General features: G+C 44.0%; 1 protein-coding gene across 5 annotated transcripts in view; it reads left to right on the top strand.

Annotated features, from left to right (window-relative positions):
* Nucleotides 1–18,528, top strand: part of DSCAM (DS cell adhesion molecule) — a 939,729-nt gene that overhangs the window by 860,557 nt on the left and 60,644 nt on the right. For all 5 annotated transcript variants that reach the window (XM_054675091.2, XM_054675090.2, XM_016938555.4 and 2 more), the window contains 6 exons: nucleotides 3,339–3,456; nucleotides 4,861–5,024; nucleotides 6,600–6,698; nucleotides 10,256–10,444; nucleotides 11,621–11,911; nucleotides 15,393–15,569. In XM_054675091.2, coding sequence (XP_054531066.1) covers nucleotides 3,339–3,456; nucleotides 4,861–5,024; nucleotides 6,600–6,698; nucleotides 10,256–10,444; nucleotides 11,621–11,911; nucleotides 15,393–15,569 — 1,038 coding nt within the window. The remainder of the gene's footprint in view (nucleotides 1–3,338; nucleotides 3,457–4,860; nucleotides 5,025–6,599; nucleotides 6,699–10,255; nucleotides 10,445–11,620; nucleotides 11,912–15,392; nucleotides 15,570–18,528) is intronic.

The following is an 18,528-nucleotide window of genomic DNA, read 5'->3' as shown; positions in this document are numbered from 1 at the left end:
GAGGCAGCAGAGCCAGGAGGGTGTTAGGCTGTGGATTCAAAACAGATGTTTGCAAAAGGAGGGAGTGGTCAGGCAAGGCTGCTGCTGCTGGAAAGTCAGGCGAAACCAGGCGAAAATGCCCCTCAGTGGCCACACGGAAGATCGTGGTGACCTTTCTGTGAGCAGCATCAGTGAGTGTGGACGGGCATGGAGAAATAAGCCTGAGTCAGGTGAGAAAGTGGGTAGGAGGTGAGGGGCAGGCTGACTGGGCAGAACATTCCTTCAACACACATCACCTGGAAGAAGTGACAACCAAGAGAAGAAGGTGGGAGGGGGAGGGAGGCTCTCATCCGAGGAAAGGCTCTGGGTTCATTATTTTTCATGAGGCCTGCCATCAGAGCATGTTTGTGTGATAACGGGAAGATCCCAGTAGAGAGGGAGAAAGGAGAAATCAACAATACATAAGAAAGAGCCCACGACCACAGCACTGAGGTTTAGAGGAGGAAATGCCAGTAGGTTCACAGATTTGGTGGCTGGAAATGCAGGGTTCCTGGATGGTGTCTCTGAAGCATTAGGCAATTAGGGGATAGTAGAGGGAAGCCCAGAAGTGTGAGAAGAGGAGGGACAGTAGGAAGCCATTGTTGCAGGGAATGGGGAGGACATTTACTAAAGAAACAGTAAGACCAGCAGGGAGTGCTGATGGTTCAATTGAGGTTGATGATCCTAAATGGTGGTCAATCTCCAAATGCTCTATTGCATGGATTTTTTTTTCCAGAAATGTTCAACTTTTCATGCTTAAGGGAGGTTGACTCAGGGTTAGGGTTGCTGTAGGTAGGTTTTCTGGAAAGGGGATAAGCTAGGGAGTGCCTCAGGATGGAGCAGACAGTCAATTGGGCAGCCCCCACCCAGAAGCCCAGACACTGGCAAACCATTAAGGCTGAAAGGCCCATCCTAGAGGGATGGGGATGTCCACAGCAGAGGAGATTGAGACAGGTTATTCTGTAGTTGTTGGGAAGTCAAGGCAGACCAGCAGCAGTCTAGCGACAGGTAGCAGGGTCCAAAATTCAGATACAGATTGAAGAAGAGGAGGACCACTGCTTTTATGGAGGGAGTGGCAGAATGGGGCCATGGCACTGGTCCTGGGGGAAGCCCCTCCTAGGAAGGGGTCCAGGACATGAAGGCACAGAGAGCCTGGCCCCATGGCTGAGAACAAACGGGACCCGAATCAGAGGGGACACCAGGTTGCAGAGGGGTTCAGTTTCTCATCAGAACCACCTGGGATGCTTGTCAAAAGGCAGATGCCCCAAGTACACGAAAGAGCTGCTGAATCCACAAGGCTGTGGTGGGAACCTGCATTTTAAACAAAGATTCTAGGGGATTCTCTTGGCTGCCCCAGGTCTAGTGTGTTGAGTTGCCCAATCATACATTTCTGGCTAGAGACCCTTTAAATTTCAGCCGTCTAAAATGGGCAAAATGGGCATTGAGCGATAGCATGGGGGTTGTTGGGCTTGAAGATGAAGTAGCTCTAGCTTGTATTTTTTAAATTGCTAATGGAAAAGCATTCATAAGTCCTGGAGTTAATTTGAGGGGTTATGCCCAGAATGTTAAAGAACAACAATGGAATAGAGTGGAACAGAGTCAAATCAACTAGACTAGACTAAACTAGGGTTTAAAAAAGACAGAAAACATCAGAATGCATCACATACAGTGCAGTCTTTATTCATGCAACTTTGTTTGCACATACACAACATCCCAATGCATGTGTAGCTTCTGGAGTTTGATGTAAGACATATTTCTTAAAGTGGGTGACTGTTATAAAGCTGGAAAGCCCCTAACTCTAGCTGAATTTCTCTAGCCACCTGCCTTACACTGCTGAGGACATTCTCCACTCTCTAAAGAACTGTCTGAAGCGTGTGAAAAAGAAAATGCCAAAAGCTACCAATGCAGGAAATCTGATGCTGCCTAATCAGGACCTTTTTGTTATCACGATGCAAAATCAGAAATGTCAATGACGGATGAAATGGGCCCTGCCTTAGAATACTTCATCTCAGTCCAGGGAAATTGCTTGAAACATGGGTTTTGCTGCAACAAAAAACAAGGTCCAGCTTCTAAGCCCTCTGGCATTTTCTTTTTCTCTCTACTCTTGCCCACAGTGCCCAGAAGCAAAAATGTATGATTTGGTCTGGTAGATCCTAGTGACTAATGTGGGTATTCTTTACTAGGGTGGCTGCATAATGACTTGGCTCTGGGTACTCTGCCCTTCCAGGGATTCTAGAGCTTCCCTGGGGGAGCCTTCTCCTCATCTTCCTTTGCCAATGCAAACCCTCAACCCAGAAATGGTGCAGGGGTCTCACATTTGTCCCATTTTTATGGGCTCTGAATCAGATCAAGGCTGCCTTCCACCTATGGTTTCCGGTCTGTGCATCCATCGAGGGTGAGCTCCTGTAGGGGCACCTGTTTCCTCTATGTCCCCAGCTCCATGACAGTGTCTGAAGCATACTGGCTGAAACAAAGGACAGGAGAAGCCCCGGGCTCCTATTTACACCCCGGAAAGTAATGTCCCAATGTATGGCAAAGACTGAGCAGATTGTTTTCCTCTGGAAGACTTGTGTGTGGTGTCCCTGTCAGCTTTTGTGACTCACTGATGGAGGTAGCCCTAGAACCTCTCATTGCTGGCCACACTGGACTTCAAGGCAAGTTCACCCTGGGCTTTTTCTGACTGTCTTCTGGGACTTCTGCTACCTTGGGGCTGCACCAGTACCAGATGCCCCTGGCAGATGCTCCTGTTTGGGCATCTGAATCACTGTTCCAAGCAAATGGTTGTTCTTCGAGAGAGGCCACTCTGAAAATGTTCATTCTCCTTAATGTGTGTCCTAAAGATCAAGTTGCTATAATACAGTCGGGAAATTGTTAAGTAGAACTTGTTCCAGTTTTACTCCTTCCCGTCTTTGGGGCCTTTGTGTTTTGTATTGTCTACTTTCTCTGATATTAAAGTATATTTTAATGAGCAGTTTTTGTGTTGAGGTAAATTGCTTCCTAAAGTGCTTTGAGAAATAATTGGGCTCATAGAAAACACAGCTTGGAGCTGCTTGGCTTATGAAGCCCCAGATATTTAATTTGGACTCCTCATGTTTAGTCAATAGAAGAAAAGAATGCTACAATGGGAATTTTCTGCTAGTTGTGTGTTCTTACAATGACAATTCCTCATAACCCGGGCACCAGAGAGTAGTGTTGACAGTTGTAATGCGAATTGGCTTCACATCCATTTTTAGGTGTTGCCCTTATTGAGTAGGTCATGTTGGCCTCTGTGTAGACACGTCTGTGGAGTAATCAGGCTTCCACTTTGTTTGGTTCCTCAGCCCCTGCACGAATCCTGACCTTCAGTGGGACAGTGACTACTCCATGGATGAAAGACATTGTCTTGCCTTGTAAGGCTGTTGGGGACCCTTCTCCTGCAGTCAAATGGATGAAAGACAGGTAACCAGTAACCCAATGTATGCCTTCAGTGAGACTCTAAGAGATTACAGCTGACATACTCAGGTTGTGTCTAGTGGTCTCCTAATTTTGTGTTTATTTATATTAGTGAAAACTCAAGGAAACCTACCAATTCTTCTGAGATGAGGGCAGAGAAGGAATCTCAGCTTTAGCACTGAAAGGGTCTGATTTATTGTATCAACCCTCTGTTAATTCAGAGCCTTCTAGTTCATGAGAGAATGCTTGCAAGGAAAGTAGTTGAACCAACTCAATTATTGTGGAAGTTTCCTGCACCCTCTCAGGTAAATTGTCCATGTAACTGAGATGAATGTAGCCAAGGTTATTGTGAGATTTAACACCTATCTCTTCTTCTTTGAAGATAGTGAACTAACCATAACTCAAATACCCTGAGAAAGAACTTTAAGAAATGGAGTACATTAGGACTTTGCTAATTTAAAATATGGTTCTCCATACTCAATAGTAATTATTAAAATAATAGGAGCCAAGATAGAGGGAGAGAGTGAGTGAGATATGGTCTGTCCATATAACTTTTTAAAGTGCTGTATCTCTATTCAGGAGAAGAAATTAGGATATAAGTTAAGGGTTGAAAATTCATTTATGAGCATAGAAATATGATCTAATGGATTCAGAAGAATGCCTATTTTCAAGCAAAAGCACTTAGAAGGCATAAACTATAGAAATAATGGCTTGGTGTAGTGACCAAACTGTAGAAATAATGGCTTGGTTTAGTGACCACTTTTCTCATGCATTTAAAGTTGGTTCATCCAAATGAAATATGTAGCTCCCAAGGTCAAGTTGGCATTCTGCCTGTTGTGGGAATGACCCCAAAGGACTGGACAATCTGCCACCGGAGCAGTGGTTATGATGGCCACGCAGTTCTTTTTATACTAGGGTAAACTCATCACCCTCTTGAGATATCACATGTCATTTTTCATGTCAAAATCATGAATAATTGTGACTTTAAGTGAATCTAAAAATGATCCCAAGGTTTAGTTTCCCCTGTATGATTTGTTCAAACTGGCACTTCTGCCTACAGAAGAAATTCCCAGAATTGCCAAAATGAGGATATCTCCAGTGCCCACAGAGTGGAGTAAAGAGGGACCCATCAGTCTCTGGCACGGATGAGGAGTCCACTGACTTGAGCCAGAATCTGGGCCCTTGACACAGATCTCATCTTCAATGTAACGTTTTTTACAAAGGAAAACTTCAGCTTCACAGCTATTGATTGTTTTCATTATGTAATCATATTTAGTTCTTTCATAATGCAAGAAATATGAAGCTTCCAAATGTGTGGTTTGCTTCACAGAGTCTTTCTGTTTTTCCCCAACCTCAGCTAATTTGGATTGTAATTTCTTTAATCTGTGCATTTTTCTTCCTGTGAGGCAGTAACGGGACACCCAGTCTAGTAACGATTGATGGGCGGAGGAGCATCTTTAGCAACGGAAGCTTCATTATTCGCACGGTGAAAGCAGAAGACTCCGGCTATTACAGCTGCATTGCCAATAACAACTGGGGATCTGATGAAATTATTTTAAACTTACAAGTACAAGGTACAACATTTGAGGACTCTTTTTAATGATATCTTTTACATGTACGCTTTCTATGCAAAAAGTAGCACTGAACAAATTTTAAAATCAGCCCTTATAAAGAGCTAACTTCTGTTTTCATACTACAGAAAAAGAAAGCACATGTTCATTTTGCAAAATATAATTAAACAAATCAAAGAAAATACAAAGCATTCACAACCTCAGAAATACTGAGATACAAAACATCTTTGCATACAGAATGCCTCGTCTCTTTTTTCTTTATGTGTGCATGTCTAAAAAAGTCCTTCTTAATAATTTCCATTAATTGCACTGTTTACTCTACATATGTGTAAGTGTATCCCAGAAAACACAAACAAAAAACAAGTCTGAATTATGGTCTTTTTTGTGTGCTAATTAACTCAATTTTTATATGCAATGTATTTAAAAAAATGCCAGTAACTGGAGCTCTAAGTAGATTGCTGTAGTATTTAGCTATGTATTTAATACTAAGTATTTTTCTTGATATCATACACAAAATGTGCACAATCTCAAAAGATTGTCATGTTAAAATTTTGTGTAAATCCCAATGAATAAGTGATTGAGTTCAGATTTGTATGCACAGCAATATTTTATTAGTAGAAAAATCAAAGTGTGTGCTTCTTTGGATTTAGGTGTTGTCACATTAATAGATTACAGCAAGTAAAGATAAAATCAATACTGTTCTCGGTGGGGTGGAAGGGAAGGAAAAGAAATATATTTCTAAAAATGCTGCAAAATTGATCTTGAATTTCAAATTAATTGAAGTCAGGAGAATTCCAGGGAATTTTGGAAGACAGGCACTATATTATGACTCTGAAGAGATAGGTCAATATATTAGGCTTCTCTCAGAGGAAAAGAGAAGGGAATTTTATATGAAGCTTTCTATATGATTTGGATAACCTGATTCTGAATTTCTTTAGTGTTTCTGTCCTCAGAACCCATCCAGACTTACTTACCAGTATGTATTCTACAAGCCTTGTAAGAGAGACCAGTTCATATTCTGCAGTTCAAAGGCCTGCTTTTGATTTTCTGTGTGTGTGTGTGTGTGTGTGTGTGTGTGTGTGTTGCATCTTGGAGGAATAGCTTAGAAAGTGAAGATTTTTGCAATTCTTTTTCCCACTAGCTATTTTTCCTCCTTCCCCTTTTCCATCCTGAGAAGAACGGAACTGCTAAGTGGATGCCATTTATCTTTTTCACTTAAATTTCATGGCTGAAATTCATAGTAAAATGAGGCATGTATCCTTAGTAAGTTTAAAGAAGATTTCAATTAGTGATAAATAACTCAGACAGTCAAGGAACTGGTGAGGAAATGAGTTAGATATGAATCCAAGTAGAAATGTGGCTGAATTTTTTTTTAAATAATAGATTCACTCCGTTCTATCTCTTTAGCCCAGGATATCAACTAAATAGACATTTTGACAGAAGTGAATTGTATATTTTGGCAAACTGAAACACTTATTTAATAAATGGCTGTTAAAAATGAGTTGGTAAATGACTGTTCAGGAAAGTTAAAGATGTGAAAAACTAATTCTTGCTTTCTAAAAACTGTTTCCTCTCCAGTTCCACCAGATCAGCCTCGGCTTACAGTCTCCAAGACCACGTCTTCCTCCATCACCCTTTCTTGGCTCCCTGGAGACAACGGGGGCAGCTCTATCAGAGGTAATAAGATATAGATTGTCCACAATAGTTGATTAGTTGTGTGATCCACATGCCAATAAGTGACACATCTTCAGCAAATGACTGGTATGTGTTAGTTTATTCTCCCCCAAAAATACATCATATAAACAATCCCTCCATTACCTAAGAAAGAAACCATACATTTATTTTTAGGATATTTGTTGAAATTCAAATCATTCATCCAAGGATGCTCATTTAAGAGTGAAATATCAACAGTTGCAAGAAAGAAAGAAAAAAGAAACTTGGATATCTCTTTTTTGAGATTCTAAACACTGTTTCTTTTTTATTTTGTCAACACAAAGTCATTCATTTATGTAACCATGGGTACTGTCCTGACTTAGAAAGTAATAAAAGACAGAGGACCTAAAGTGCAGATGTAAAACAATCTATTTGCACAAAACCTTTGCAATTAGTTCATAGTTGAGGTGTATAAACAAGGTTTTGTTTTGTTTTGTTTTTTTGAGATGGAGTCTCACTCTGTCACCCAGGCTGGAGTGCAATGGCACTATCTCAGCTCACTGCAACCTCCGCCTGTCGAGTTGAAGTGATTCTTCTGCCTCAGCCTCCCAAGTAGCTGGGATTAGAGACACACACCACTGCGCCCAGTTAGTTTTTGTATTTTTACTAGAGACGGGGTTTTGCCATATTGGCCGGGCTGGTCTCGAACTTCTGACCTCAGGTGATCCGCTCACCTCGGCCTCTCAAAGTACTGGGATTACAGGCGTGAGCCACCACGCCCGGCCTAAATGAGGTTTATATGGAAGGAGTGAGCCTGGTCGTTCCAGTGTGGGTGGAGTTAAGCTAGAGACAGAAGATACACAGGAAAGAGGGCCTGCGCCATAAAGGAGGTCCCAGGGCCGGGGAGAGAGAATAGGGGCTTAGACTTCCTAAGGCAGAGAACATCCTTTCTTCTGAGAAAGAAGGAAGGCTGGGAAGTAAACCGGAAGTCAGGAGCATTTCAGAGTGACATCAGTAGTGTGCTGGAGCAGCTCCTTCCAGCTCCAAGAGTGAGGTGCCACATCCCTTCCCAGCTTCACGCTCAGTGGCCACAGCCACCCTAAGAACATTCCCTCACCATGGAAATCAGAAATGCTACAAATCAGAGCCTTTTTTCTCCTCTCCAAGAACCAGTTGTTAAACATTTATCAGCACTCCAATGGGTGAAGGGAAGATCTTTTTTTTTTTTTCTTTTAGGAAAGAAAAAGTGAGGTGATTTTTTTAAAATCGTGGTGAGGATGTGTCTGTGGATTTGAGGAGCATGGGATAGGTTTGTAATAGCTGCCTTGTGGAATGCACAGAGAGTCATTAATAGATGAACCGAGTCATTGCCAAGAAGCTGCAAGGACCCAGCTGCAGATGCACAGCACAAATTGTACAAGTCACAATTATCACAGTCTAATGACTTTCTTTTTTGTTTTGTTTTGTTGAGACGGAGTCTCACTCTGTCGCCCAGGCCGGAGTGCAGCGGCACGATCTCGGCTCACTGCAACCTCTGCCTCCCGGGTTCAAGTGATTCTCCTGCCTCAGCCTCCCACGTAGCTGGGACTACAGGCACGTGTCACCACGTCCGACTGATTTTTTGTACTTTTAGTAGAGATGGGGTTTCACCATGTTAGCCAGGATGGTCTCAATCTCCTGACTTAGTGATCTACCCGCCTTGGCTTCCCAACGTGCTGGGATTACAGTCCTGAGCCACCACACCTGGCCTAATGACTTTTCTAAATGATTCTGGACAGCTGGGAAGAAAAGTGGATCACAGATTACCAGTAACATATGCATTGCCAGAAGTCTGAAGAGTGGGAGAAACTAGGCTCCTTGTTGAAATGGCCTACCAAAGGTTCCAGGCTGACTAGAGAACCTTCTTATAGGAAAAAAAGGGGGGGCACCTAGGGATGGGCTCGAGGGACCCTAGGCTTTAGGCTCAAATGAAATGAGGCTTGGATTCTACAAGTGTGAGAGCATGGGAGAGGTAGAACAAGAAGGGTGTGTCAGAGCACAAGGTCTTCCAGATGAAGCCAGTTTTAGTGAGGGAGAGTTTCCAAGACAAAGATAACCCAGCATTCCTGAAACACAGTAGTGGCCAAAGCCATAGCCATCATCAGGAGGTGTCGTAAGTTGTGTGCCCACACTGATGGACACTGATGGCACTGAGGATGATAGCAGGGGACAGGGAACTATACAGGCTTATCACCAAGGATTAGAGGAGTTTTTTGAGGTGGCTTCAAGGGTGGAAAGTGGGAGGAAAGCAGAGTCCCTACAATGTGTAGGGCAGCTGGAGTACAGGCTGGGATGTGGCTGGGAGCAGGTGCACAGGTATCACCTGTCAGGTACTGAAGGAGCTTTATGGAGGTCAGATGAGGAACACAGAGGCTCAGGAAGGAGGAGGGACCCTATGGCCACAGAAGGCCAGTGGTGAGGGAAGGCTGAAAGGAGTAGGGGAGATACTGACAATGACCTCAGAAGGAGGCATCAGAGATGAGTGATCGCCATGTAAGGGGTGTGGAAATCAGCAAACCTGCCCATTTGGGTTTAGGAGACACTGTAGTGTGCAGGGAAAAAATGCTTTATTTTTATTAAAATGGAGCTCCACAGGACAGGAATAGAAGGTACCAACCCGTTGTTGCAAACACACCATGTTCCAGGCCAGCTAGCCAGGGTGGAGAAGGAACATGGCTGCAGATAACAGGGCTGAAGGAGTTAACAGGAAGAATATTTCAGCATTCACAGGGGTGAAGAACATGGGCTTCAGGCTGACTGCAGGATCTGCACCCTCCTTTCAGCACTTGGGACTCACCGCTTAACTGCCCTGGACTTCAGTGTCCCATGTGTTCTGTGGGAGAGTCGTCACTGTTCCATAGGGTTGCAGAAATACTGTAAGCAAAGGGCTTAGGACAGGGCTTGGCATGGAGTGAGTGCTCTAGAGTGGACAGTCATCCTTACTAGTTGTAAAAGTAGAGGTAGTGCTCATGTGGGGGAATGAATTGTTGGAGGAATTTTTCAAACCAAAGAGAAGCCAGGTTACTGTCAGAATATTGGGATGGCTGCAAGACTTGGAGCTGTTTCTCCTAGTGTCTGTGGACTGTGAGACCAGGAGTACGTGAGGAGTGAGGCAGTTGAAGAAATCTCTACTCCCATTGATAATGTATCCCTTTCCCAGAGATTCGAGTCTTGCAAAAATAACAGCTTCAGCCTATGTCTTCACTCAAGGATTCAGGCATGTATGATCTGAGGGACAGATATTTGGCAACTTAAGTATTCCCTGCTGCTCAATATGGCTTTTAGAAGAGAATGAGCAGAAAACAGCAATACTTCACAGTGATAATGTCTGGTGTAGCCCAAATGACTCACTAATCAATACATCATGGTGCTTCTCCCAGGCTGGGTTAAATTCCCTGGAATCAGAAAGAGCGAAAATGTTCCTTCTGAAGTTTCTTCAGTTCTGAGAATGCTCGTTCTATTACCCACACAAAATGCAAGCATCAGTCCACTTCCCATAGAAAGCAAACAGTGCTCATGTGAATCTTTCTCATTCTCTGCAGGGTACATACTGCAGTACTCCGAGGACAATAGTGAGCAGTGGGGGAGTTTTCCAATCAGCCCCAGTGAACGTTCCTATCGCTTGGAAAATCTCAAATGTGGGACTTGGTATAAGTTCACACTGACAGCCCAAAATGGAGTGGGCCCAGGGCGCATAAGTGAAATCATAGAAGCAAAGACCTTAGGAAAAGGTAGGTATGCCTTCTCATCGCTTCTTAATATCCTTTCTTTTCCCAGCCAGAAGAGGAGATTGGAATCATAAAAGATCCATCATGTTTTATGTTTATGTGTTTGAACTTTGTCATTCCTCACATGGCTTCAGCAGTGCCACAGCATAATGAGAGGGACAGCTGGACCTTCCAGAGTGTTCTGGTCCTCTCTCTTATTGTTTCATTTGCAGTTAAAAAGAAGAATGTCAATTTGAAAATCAAGGGCGTTGGTGTGAATGTGAGGTGTCAAGGCTGGGCAGCCATGAAGCGTGACACTTGCCCTCTCAGCCGTTTTGAGGCACCCTTCTCCCTTAGCCAGCCCTTGCCCCCACCTTCCTATCATTTCCACATTGCCACATAGCCACCGCTTTTCAGAGGGAAAATGATGGGGTAAATTGCGTTTTTTTTTTCTTTTAATCTAAAATGTGGACTTTCAAGGAGGTGAATCCCAAAGAAATGATATTCAGAGAAAGAGGTTTTGTCCCAGGAACTCCAGAAGGAAGGAGGGATGATGCAGCTCTATGTGGGCATAGGAAGAACGTGAGGAGATGTCTTTGCAGGCTTCCCTCCCATAGGAGTCCTATCAGGTGGGGTGGGGTCAGATGGCAGGAGAGCGAGTAATGAGATAGCAAGGGTATTATCTGTGCCTGGTGCCACAGTTTTGGGTAACAAGTGGTAAGAGGTCAAATGATCTGGGATTGATTTATGCAGAAATATATCCTTTAGGTCCCTGGGCACCAAGACCAAGTGTTTAGTTGTGGAGGAAAATCTGTTGGTGCTTCCCAAATCCAACTCTGTCTTCTCTTGAATCAGGTTCATCACATGAGGATGGAAAAAGTGCCCAGCACACTGCCCCGCAAACCACAGAAGGAAACCCATATGTGAACATCCTATTGTTCTTTAGGGAACTCTAAGATACTCCAAAATAACCTCCACCCATGCAATTTTCTGTCACACACCCAGGTCATTACAGTTGGAGAAAGCCTGTTGGTCCATAAAGTCTCTATTAACAGGGGACAAGTTGCCAGTGGCCTGTGAGCCAGACCTGGACTGAGCTCCTGGCCTCGCTGGAGGAAGCAGTCCGAGGGAAATGCGTGAAGATGCTGATGGCCTCCCCATGTGTCCTGTGAGCTGACCTCCATGTGCCTTCTCCCCCAGAGCCCCAGTTCTCAAAGGAGCAGGAGCTGTTTGCCAGCATCAACACCACACGCGTGAGGCTGAACCTCATTGGCTGGAATGATGGCGGCTGCCCCATCACCTCCTTCACACTAGAGTACAGGCCTTTTGGGACCACGGTTTGGACCACAGCTCAGAGGACCTCTCTCTCCAAGTCCTACATCCTGTATGACCTGCAGGAAGCCACCTGGTATGAGCTGCAGATGCGGGTGTGCAACAGCGCGGGCTGCGCGGAGAAGCAGGCCAACTTCGCTACGCTGAACTACGATGGCAGTAAGCTGGCTGGCTTCGTGGCTCTCCTGCTTGTGTCTTGGGGGATGTGCACGTGGGCCCTGCCCCTTTCCCATCGAACATCATCTTTGCCATAGTTTGACCAGTGCCCACGGAGCCCGTTAGGCTTTCGGGATTCAATGGACTCTGTCTGGGCCTCCCTAGTTCATTATATCCAGATGACCATCACTGTGTGTCCAGAAATAAGAGACTCAGGGCCATAGGGAGTCTCACTGGGGAGTCATGGGGCAGGAGTGATTTCTCTTAGGGCTGAAGGACTCTTGACCCTGTGGTTCTGTGCTTGTGTTGATGTCTATGAGCTAACATTGCTTTTGTTGTCTCCCACCCCTTTCCCCACCTCATCCCAATCCACATAACAACTTTCTTTTTTGCACTCATTACACCCTAAACTGCATGTGCAAAAACAATTTTCCATGGTAAAGGAGCTTATGTTAGTCTCTGGGCAGGAGCAGGGCCACTGATGGAAATAGGATAATAATAGGAATCCATGAACACGTGCACACACACAAACTCACACACACTTGCCACTTGCATTTACTTTCCAAAAACTAGGTGAGGTGTCTCTTGACATTAGTTAACCAAAAATAAATGGTTTAAAGTCTCACTCATTTTTTCTGGTATCAAGGGCCATTTATTGCTAACTGAACAAATGCTAAGCCCAATGAAGCTGAAAGGAGCGAGTCCTCAACTGCAACTTAGTAGGGGAACTTTAGAAAGTCCCAGTAGCAGCGGGTTGATGCTGATTTCTCACTAGGGGAACAGCAAGGATTGAGTTAGGTGCTCTAATTGCAAGGTAAAAACGCCAGCAATGCATCAGGATGAATTGGAACTCCAGTGCAACTCTCCTCAGAGCCTTCTATTCACTGCCTGTTGGTCAGGCTAGACCACAGTGTTGAATGAGTTAACCAAGAAACACCCAAACCCTTTATTGACAGCCAAGCCAAGACCACGTTGGAAGTGCTCCTCTACCTGTGGGTGATGCTTTGTGAGGGGATGCCTTTCAATGAAGTCACTCATAACTGAGGGCTGTAAAATTAGACAGAGGCAGCCCATGAAAAGCATCAGCATTGCTCTCTGGGAGAGTGATTCTTCCTCTACTTTGTGCATTTGGGAGGCCGCTTTATTATAGCTCCAGCAGGTAGCTCCTTGGAGCACAGTTTATGCCATCCTAAGAAGAGTGGCTGTGAACCTAAGGACCCACAGAAATGACCACAAGGAGCTAATGAGGTGACATTGCCTGGGATTTTCATCTGACCAATTTCTCCTATAATGTCCGGATGGCCCAGAGCTGGCTCTTCTTGCTTTGGCACACAGAGCAGACCTACCCCAAATCTCCTGTCCAAGGTCATTTTTCCACAACATCCTTCTCTGCCAGAGTCCAGGGTCTTCCTGGCACTTCTGGCCTGGGTCTCAGGGCTGTAGGAAGACCTTGAGCTTGTAGAAAGCTCTTCTAGTGTTGGTTACGCTAGCCGGGGTCCCTGGCCTCTGCACGGGCTCTGTCCTATGGCCCCAGAATAGCCTATGCCCTCCCAGACAACAACTTTTCTCTTCAAGGGCTGATGCTTTTCATGGGCTGCCTCTTTCTAATTTTATAGCCCTCACTCTTCAGTGACTTCATTCAAAGGCGTCCCCATCACAAAGCATCACCCAGAGGCAGAGGAGCACTTCCAAGCTGGCCTCTCCCCGTAATATGGTTGAATTATTTGATCTTACAAAGTAAAGAACTTTGACACTTACCAGACACTTTACTTAGCGTTTAAGGGTGCACCAAAATCCTCTGTTAACCAGCACACATTTGAGTAGTAAGTATCTTTTTTACTTTAGATCATTATCTTGCAATATTCACACTCTGGTTCCCAGCTTCTCTATAATATGTGCAGATGCCTGGGCACCCAGCTTAAATGTGCACACTGATGATATGCTCACAGCTAATGATTTAATTAGAAACTACTCATGTGTAGAATGTGAAACTGTGATTCTAATTCACAAAGTGTTCTGCGGATTTTAAATGTTTGTCTTCTAAGAAAAGATATAATTTTCTCACTTTATCCAAGATCCCAAATTTTGAAAAATGCTGCAAGCTACCTTTACGTTTTGGAAATATGAAATGACTTTATTACACTAAGAAATATGGCTGCATATTTATATTTTCCTTGAGAGAGATTACAGATTTCTTTGGACCAATCTCATGAATGGATAGCTTTAATATCTCTATTGTCACATCTGCCTGAAGAACTTTGTTATCTTGAGAAAGCCAAGATTGACAGCCTACATTCATACCACTCAGGTTTCAGAGTCCTCCATTTAATGATCTCACTCTTTCTTCTGCCATTTCCTTAGCCGAATGTTTCTGCTTGACCTAGTGTGGTCTTGGTTTTGCAGACCCCTCTTCATGGGCATCCTGTAAGTGCCTCTTTCCTGAATTTCTAAGCATTTGGAGACTTGGGCTTCCACAAAAACACTTTAAAGTTGGGAGAACACTCTTCTCGGCTTTAGCAGAGATCACAGAGGAACGAGGATTCCATTATCCCTGCTCTGCTTACTAAATGCAGGATAAAGACCGTTTTGCTCAGGGAGAAATTATATTATTTTTGCATTCTCTTTTCCTGAAGTGCTGACTTTCTGGCCCTTGTTGTACATGGAAAGTGCAGTGGCGTGGAGCATCTTATATAATGGAGGGTAGCAAAATATATACCCCATAAAAAGTGGATGCCTGTGTTTAGATCTCTGCACCCATGGTACTGAGCATCTGGATAGAAGGCAGCTTAAGATAGCTCAGAGTTCATTTTCCTTCAGTGTTTCCTTATTACTCGAAATAATCTAGATTTTGTAGCACTATTTAACCATGCCTGATCAAAAGTAGGCTCCTTTAGAAACCTAGTTGGGTCCCCTTTGAAAAGTTGTCTGTAGCTCTTGTACCCTCAAACGGCAGCTGTTGAAGTAGATTTGGTCTTACACCTGCGATAAAAGCCAGCAAATTACCTAATCACAAGGGATTTGAGTTTCTTTATGCCAGTGTATCTAGGACCCTCTCCCTGCACACGCGCTTCTGTCCATTTGCCCAACCTTTTGTTCATTCTTTGATGTGCAATTTTTTCGAATAGTCTCTATCAATTGTACTGTGGGTGACAGTCAAGGGAACACTTAATTCTGGGTAGATGCATGTGGCTTTTGTCAGCACCAAGCCTGGGCCTCATGCTTTCAAGTGCCTGCACACTGTAGTGCATTGCAAAATGAAGTCCTTTTCAAACGTGCACTATAGAATAAGTTGGAAGTTCAGGCAGAGGGAGGGAAATAAATAAGAAAAAAAGTTAGCCAGGGCCTAGAGACAGAGTTCTTTTCATTTCTCATCACCTCCAACACCCTTGGATCACACAGCGCGATTTTTATAACCTGTCATCCCTAAAAGCTCTGCCATGCCGTCTTCATTAATAGCCATCTAACACCGTGGCCCTGCTTTCAGGTACAATTCCTCCACTCATTAAGTCAGTTGTCCAAAACGAAGAAGGGCTGACGACCAACGAGGGGCTCAAGATGCTGGTGACCATCTCCTGTATCCTGGTGGGGGTCTTGCTGCTGTTCGTGCTCCTGCTGGTTGTGCGGAGGAGGCGGCGGGAGCAGAGGCTAAAGAGGCTGCGAGGTAGGTCCAGACCCAGCTGTCCACCTACGCATGTCCCCTGCTGCTCTGCAGCCACTGGGAGAGATGCCAGCTGGAGAACAAACCTCAAAAGGGAGTGACTCTTCCCTCTTTAACCCAGGTCCCTCCACTGCCTGGTTCTCTGACATTCCTTCAGCGAGACTGCAGAGCCTCAGGGAAGAGCAATAAGAATGTTCCTATCTCGGTCAGAAATCAGGTGAAAGCCAACCTGTCCCCTAAATCCTAGCTGTTGGTAGGCAAGGAAAATTAATTTTTTAACTCTAGTCTCTTAAATTTTCAGTGGGTCCAGCAAAGCCACCAATTGTGGCTTTCTATGAAAAGATCTATCAGATTTGCTCTGGGAATGAGAATTACTTGACTGACTGGAAGTGGAAATTGAGGGCTTAGGATACTGGTGAAGCATTGTGAGGCAGAGGACACATGCCATCCCAAATTAGAAACGGGAGCTGAAGCCCAGTGTAAGAGTTTCACTCTAATGTAGCAAAAACATAATGAAGGCTGGAGAAGCCAGGCCAGATGAGCTCCATTGTGAACAGACACCATGATTATAATGTCCAGCCCCGTGTCGTTCTGTGATGAGGCTGTTCTCAGCTTCTGGCCAAGAGCCCTTACTTGCCCTTGCTCTGCAATGTGAGGACAAGGAGTTATTTCAAATATGAAACTGTGCAGACGTGTTCCCAGGTCCTTTGCCCTTTACCAGTGAGGGTGTTTAACTAAGCCACTTTTTCGGTAAGGTGTATTACAAGGTATTTTCATTTTCATATCAGTGCAGTGTGGGATACTGCTATGCAGCATCCTATGTGTGTTTCAAAGTTATGTTCAAAGTACAAATCTGGAAGCACTCTCTCCTCAAAACATATCCCAAACTGTACTGATATATTTAGAAAACATTGACCTCTTCTGTAAATACTTAATTTGACCATAATCCACTTAGAGCAGAGAACATGATAATATTTTCACCTGTCTTCACTTATCCAAAGCACCGCTTTTTATGGAATTCTGGTACATTTCACTATCAACTTGCTTTTGCTCTGCCAACAAATTACAATTCTGAAGTACATTGTACTTCATCTGTACAATTAAGAATCTGTCCATGTAAATCTCCTGCAGCCCAATAATTCAGGTCAGCCATCAGTCTCCTTGAAATGTTCTTTCGCAATCGTGCGAACCAATTATCTTTTAATTTTGCAGACATTACTTGAGTGAATGCTAGGTGCTTAATACACAAAGATGAGAAGAAAGAGCTTTCTGAACTCTAGGTTTAAGGTAGGAGGTAGGCCCATAAGCAGCTACCAGTGAAAGACAAAACATGTCATGAATACAGAAATAGGGCTTCAAAGAAAGACCGCATCAGTGAAAAAGAAGGACGGATTAATCCCAAGTGGAGAGGAAAAGGGAGGCTACTTCAGTGCTAAGTAAAATAGAACTACAAGCGTATAATACAGCCCATTATGGTGAGAAGTTCCATATAATGTGGACCATGTTGAATTCCATTCAGTTCATGAGTGTTCATCACTAAAACACAAAAAGGATGTTTTCATAACCCTTGTTCACAGTGGCCTGGACTTGTTCACAGTGGCCTGGACTTTAGGAGAATTATTATGAGACACCAAGGGTGTCTGTCCTTGTTACCATTAGACAACTATGTCTAACTACTTGCATTTAGAAGGCTGCACATTGTCTGTATGACGTTTCTAAAAACCAATAGTAAATATTTCTTATTAATGATTTTGATTTAATCACAAGAGTTAAGCATCTTAGGTAATGCTTCTCATCGGTCTACACCCTCACCAAATTCACTTTTTCTTCTTTTCCCTGACTCCTATTGCTCTCCATCCTTCTCAGCTACTATTTTATTTTTCCTACTCACCTTCGAACTTGAGCACCCCAGCTGGGCATTTCCTCTCGCTGAGAGCGCCTCCAGTTAAAGGTGCTGTGGGCTCTTACTGAGTGAGGCCTTTGGGTTGAAATGATGACCCATGCACCCTGTATTTGTATTCTTAGTAGTTCCTTGTAATTTAATTATTGCTGTACAAGGGCTATCTCCAGAAAACATTCCTGGGGCTGGCATTTTTATTGTTGGCCTCTCTGCTTCCAGACACTAGTGTTTTGCAGTTGGGTTTGGTAAAGACAGCAGTCTATCACCTCAGAGAACATGGCCTTTCATTCTCCGGAAATAGTTTTGATTTCTGTGTTCTGCGGAAAAGGTAAATCCAACACAAAGGTTTCAGTAGGAAGAAAGTAAGTGCTGGGGGAAAGAGGGAGTATTCCTAAGAGATGTTAAGGAGCAAAGGATTTCAGAAAAGTAGCTTGCCATGGCACAAAGGTATCTGCAGTTCGGCATTTTGTACATGGCTAGTAAAGGGTTCTCTCAAATCAAGAATCTGACAGGAGAGGCCGGGCGCGGTGGCTCACACCTGTAATCCCAGCACTTTGGGAGGCCAAGGTGGGCGCATCATGAGGTCAGGAGATCGAGACCATCCTGGCTAACACAGTGAAACCCCGTCTCTACTAAAAATACAAAAAAAATTAGCCGGGGGTGGTGGCGGGCGCCTGTAGTCCCAACTACTCAGGAGGCTGAGGCAGGAGAATCACTTGAACCTGGGAGGCGGAGCTTGCAGTGAGCTGAGATCGCGCCACTGCACTCCAGCCTGGGTGACAGCGAGACTCCGTCTCAAAAAAAAAAAAAAAAAAAAAAAAGAATTTGACAGGAGGGCAGTCAGGATGCCAAGGATTGGGTACCCAATTTCACACCACTTCTGAATGGCAAGTTTTCATGTAGACACACTGCAATAAATTCAGTTTGACAAACCACTGTAGATTATTTACCAGGTGCAAGATGGAACCTTTTTTTAAACTAGTGGTAACATTTGCTGGTTGACCATTTCTATTTGCTCACAAGAGTTTAGTCAGGTCCTAGAGAGAGAAGAGATTTCTAAGA

Source organism: Pan troglodytes, chromosome 22 (assembly GCF_028858775.2).
Source record: "Pan troglodytes isolate AG18354 chromosome 22, NHGRI_mPanTro3-v2.0_pri, whole genome shotgun sequence".
Classification (NCBI taxonomy): Eukaryota; Metazoa; Chordata; class Mammalia; order Primates; family Hominidae; genus Pan; species Pan troglodytes.
Note: the sequence above shows the minus strand (reverse complement) of the source record. Positions and strands in the feature narration are given on the sequence as shown.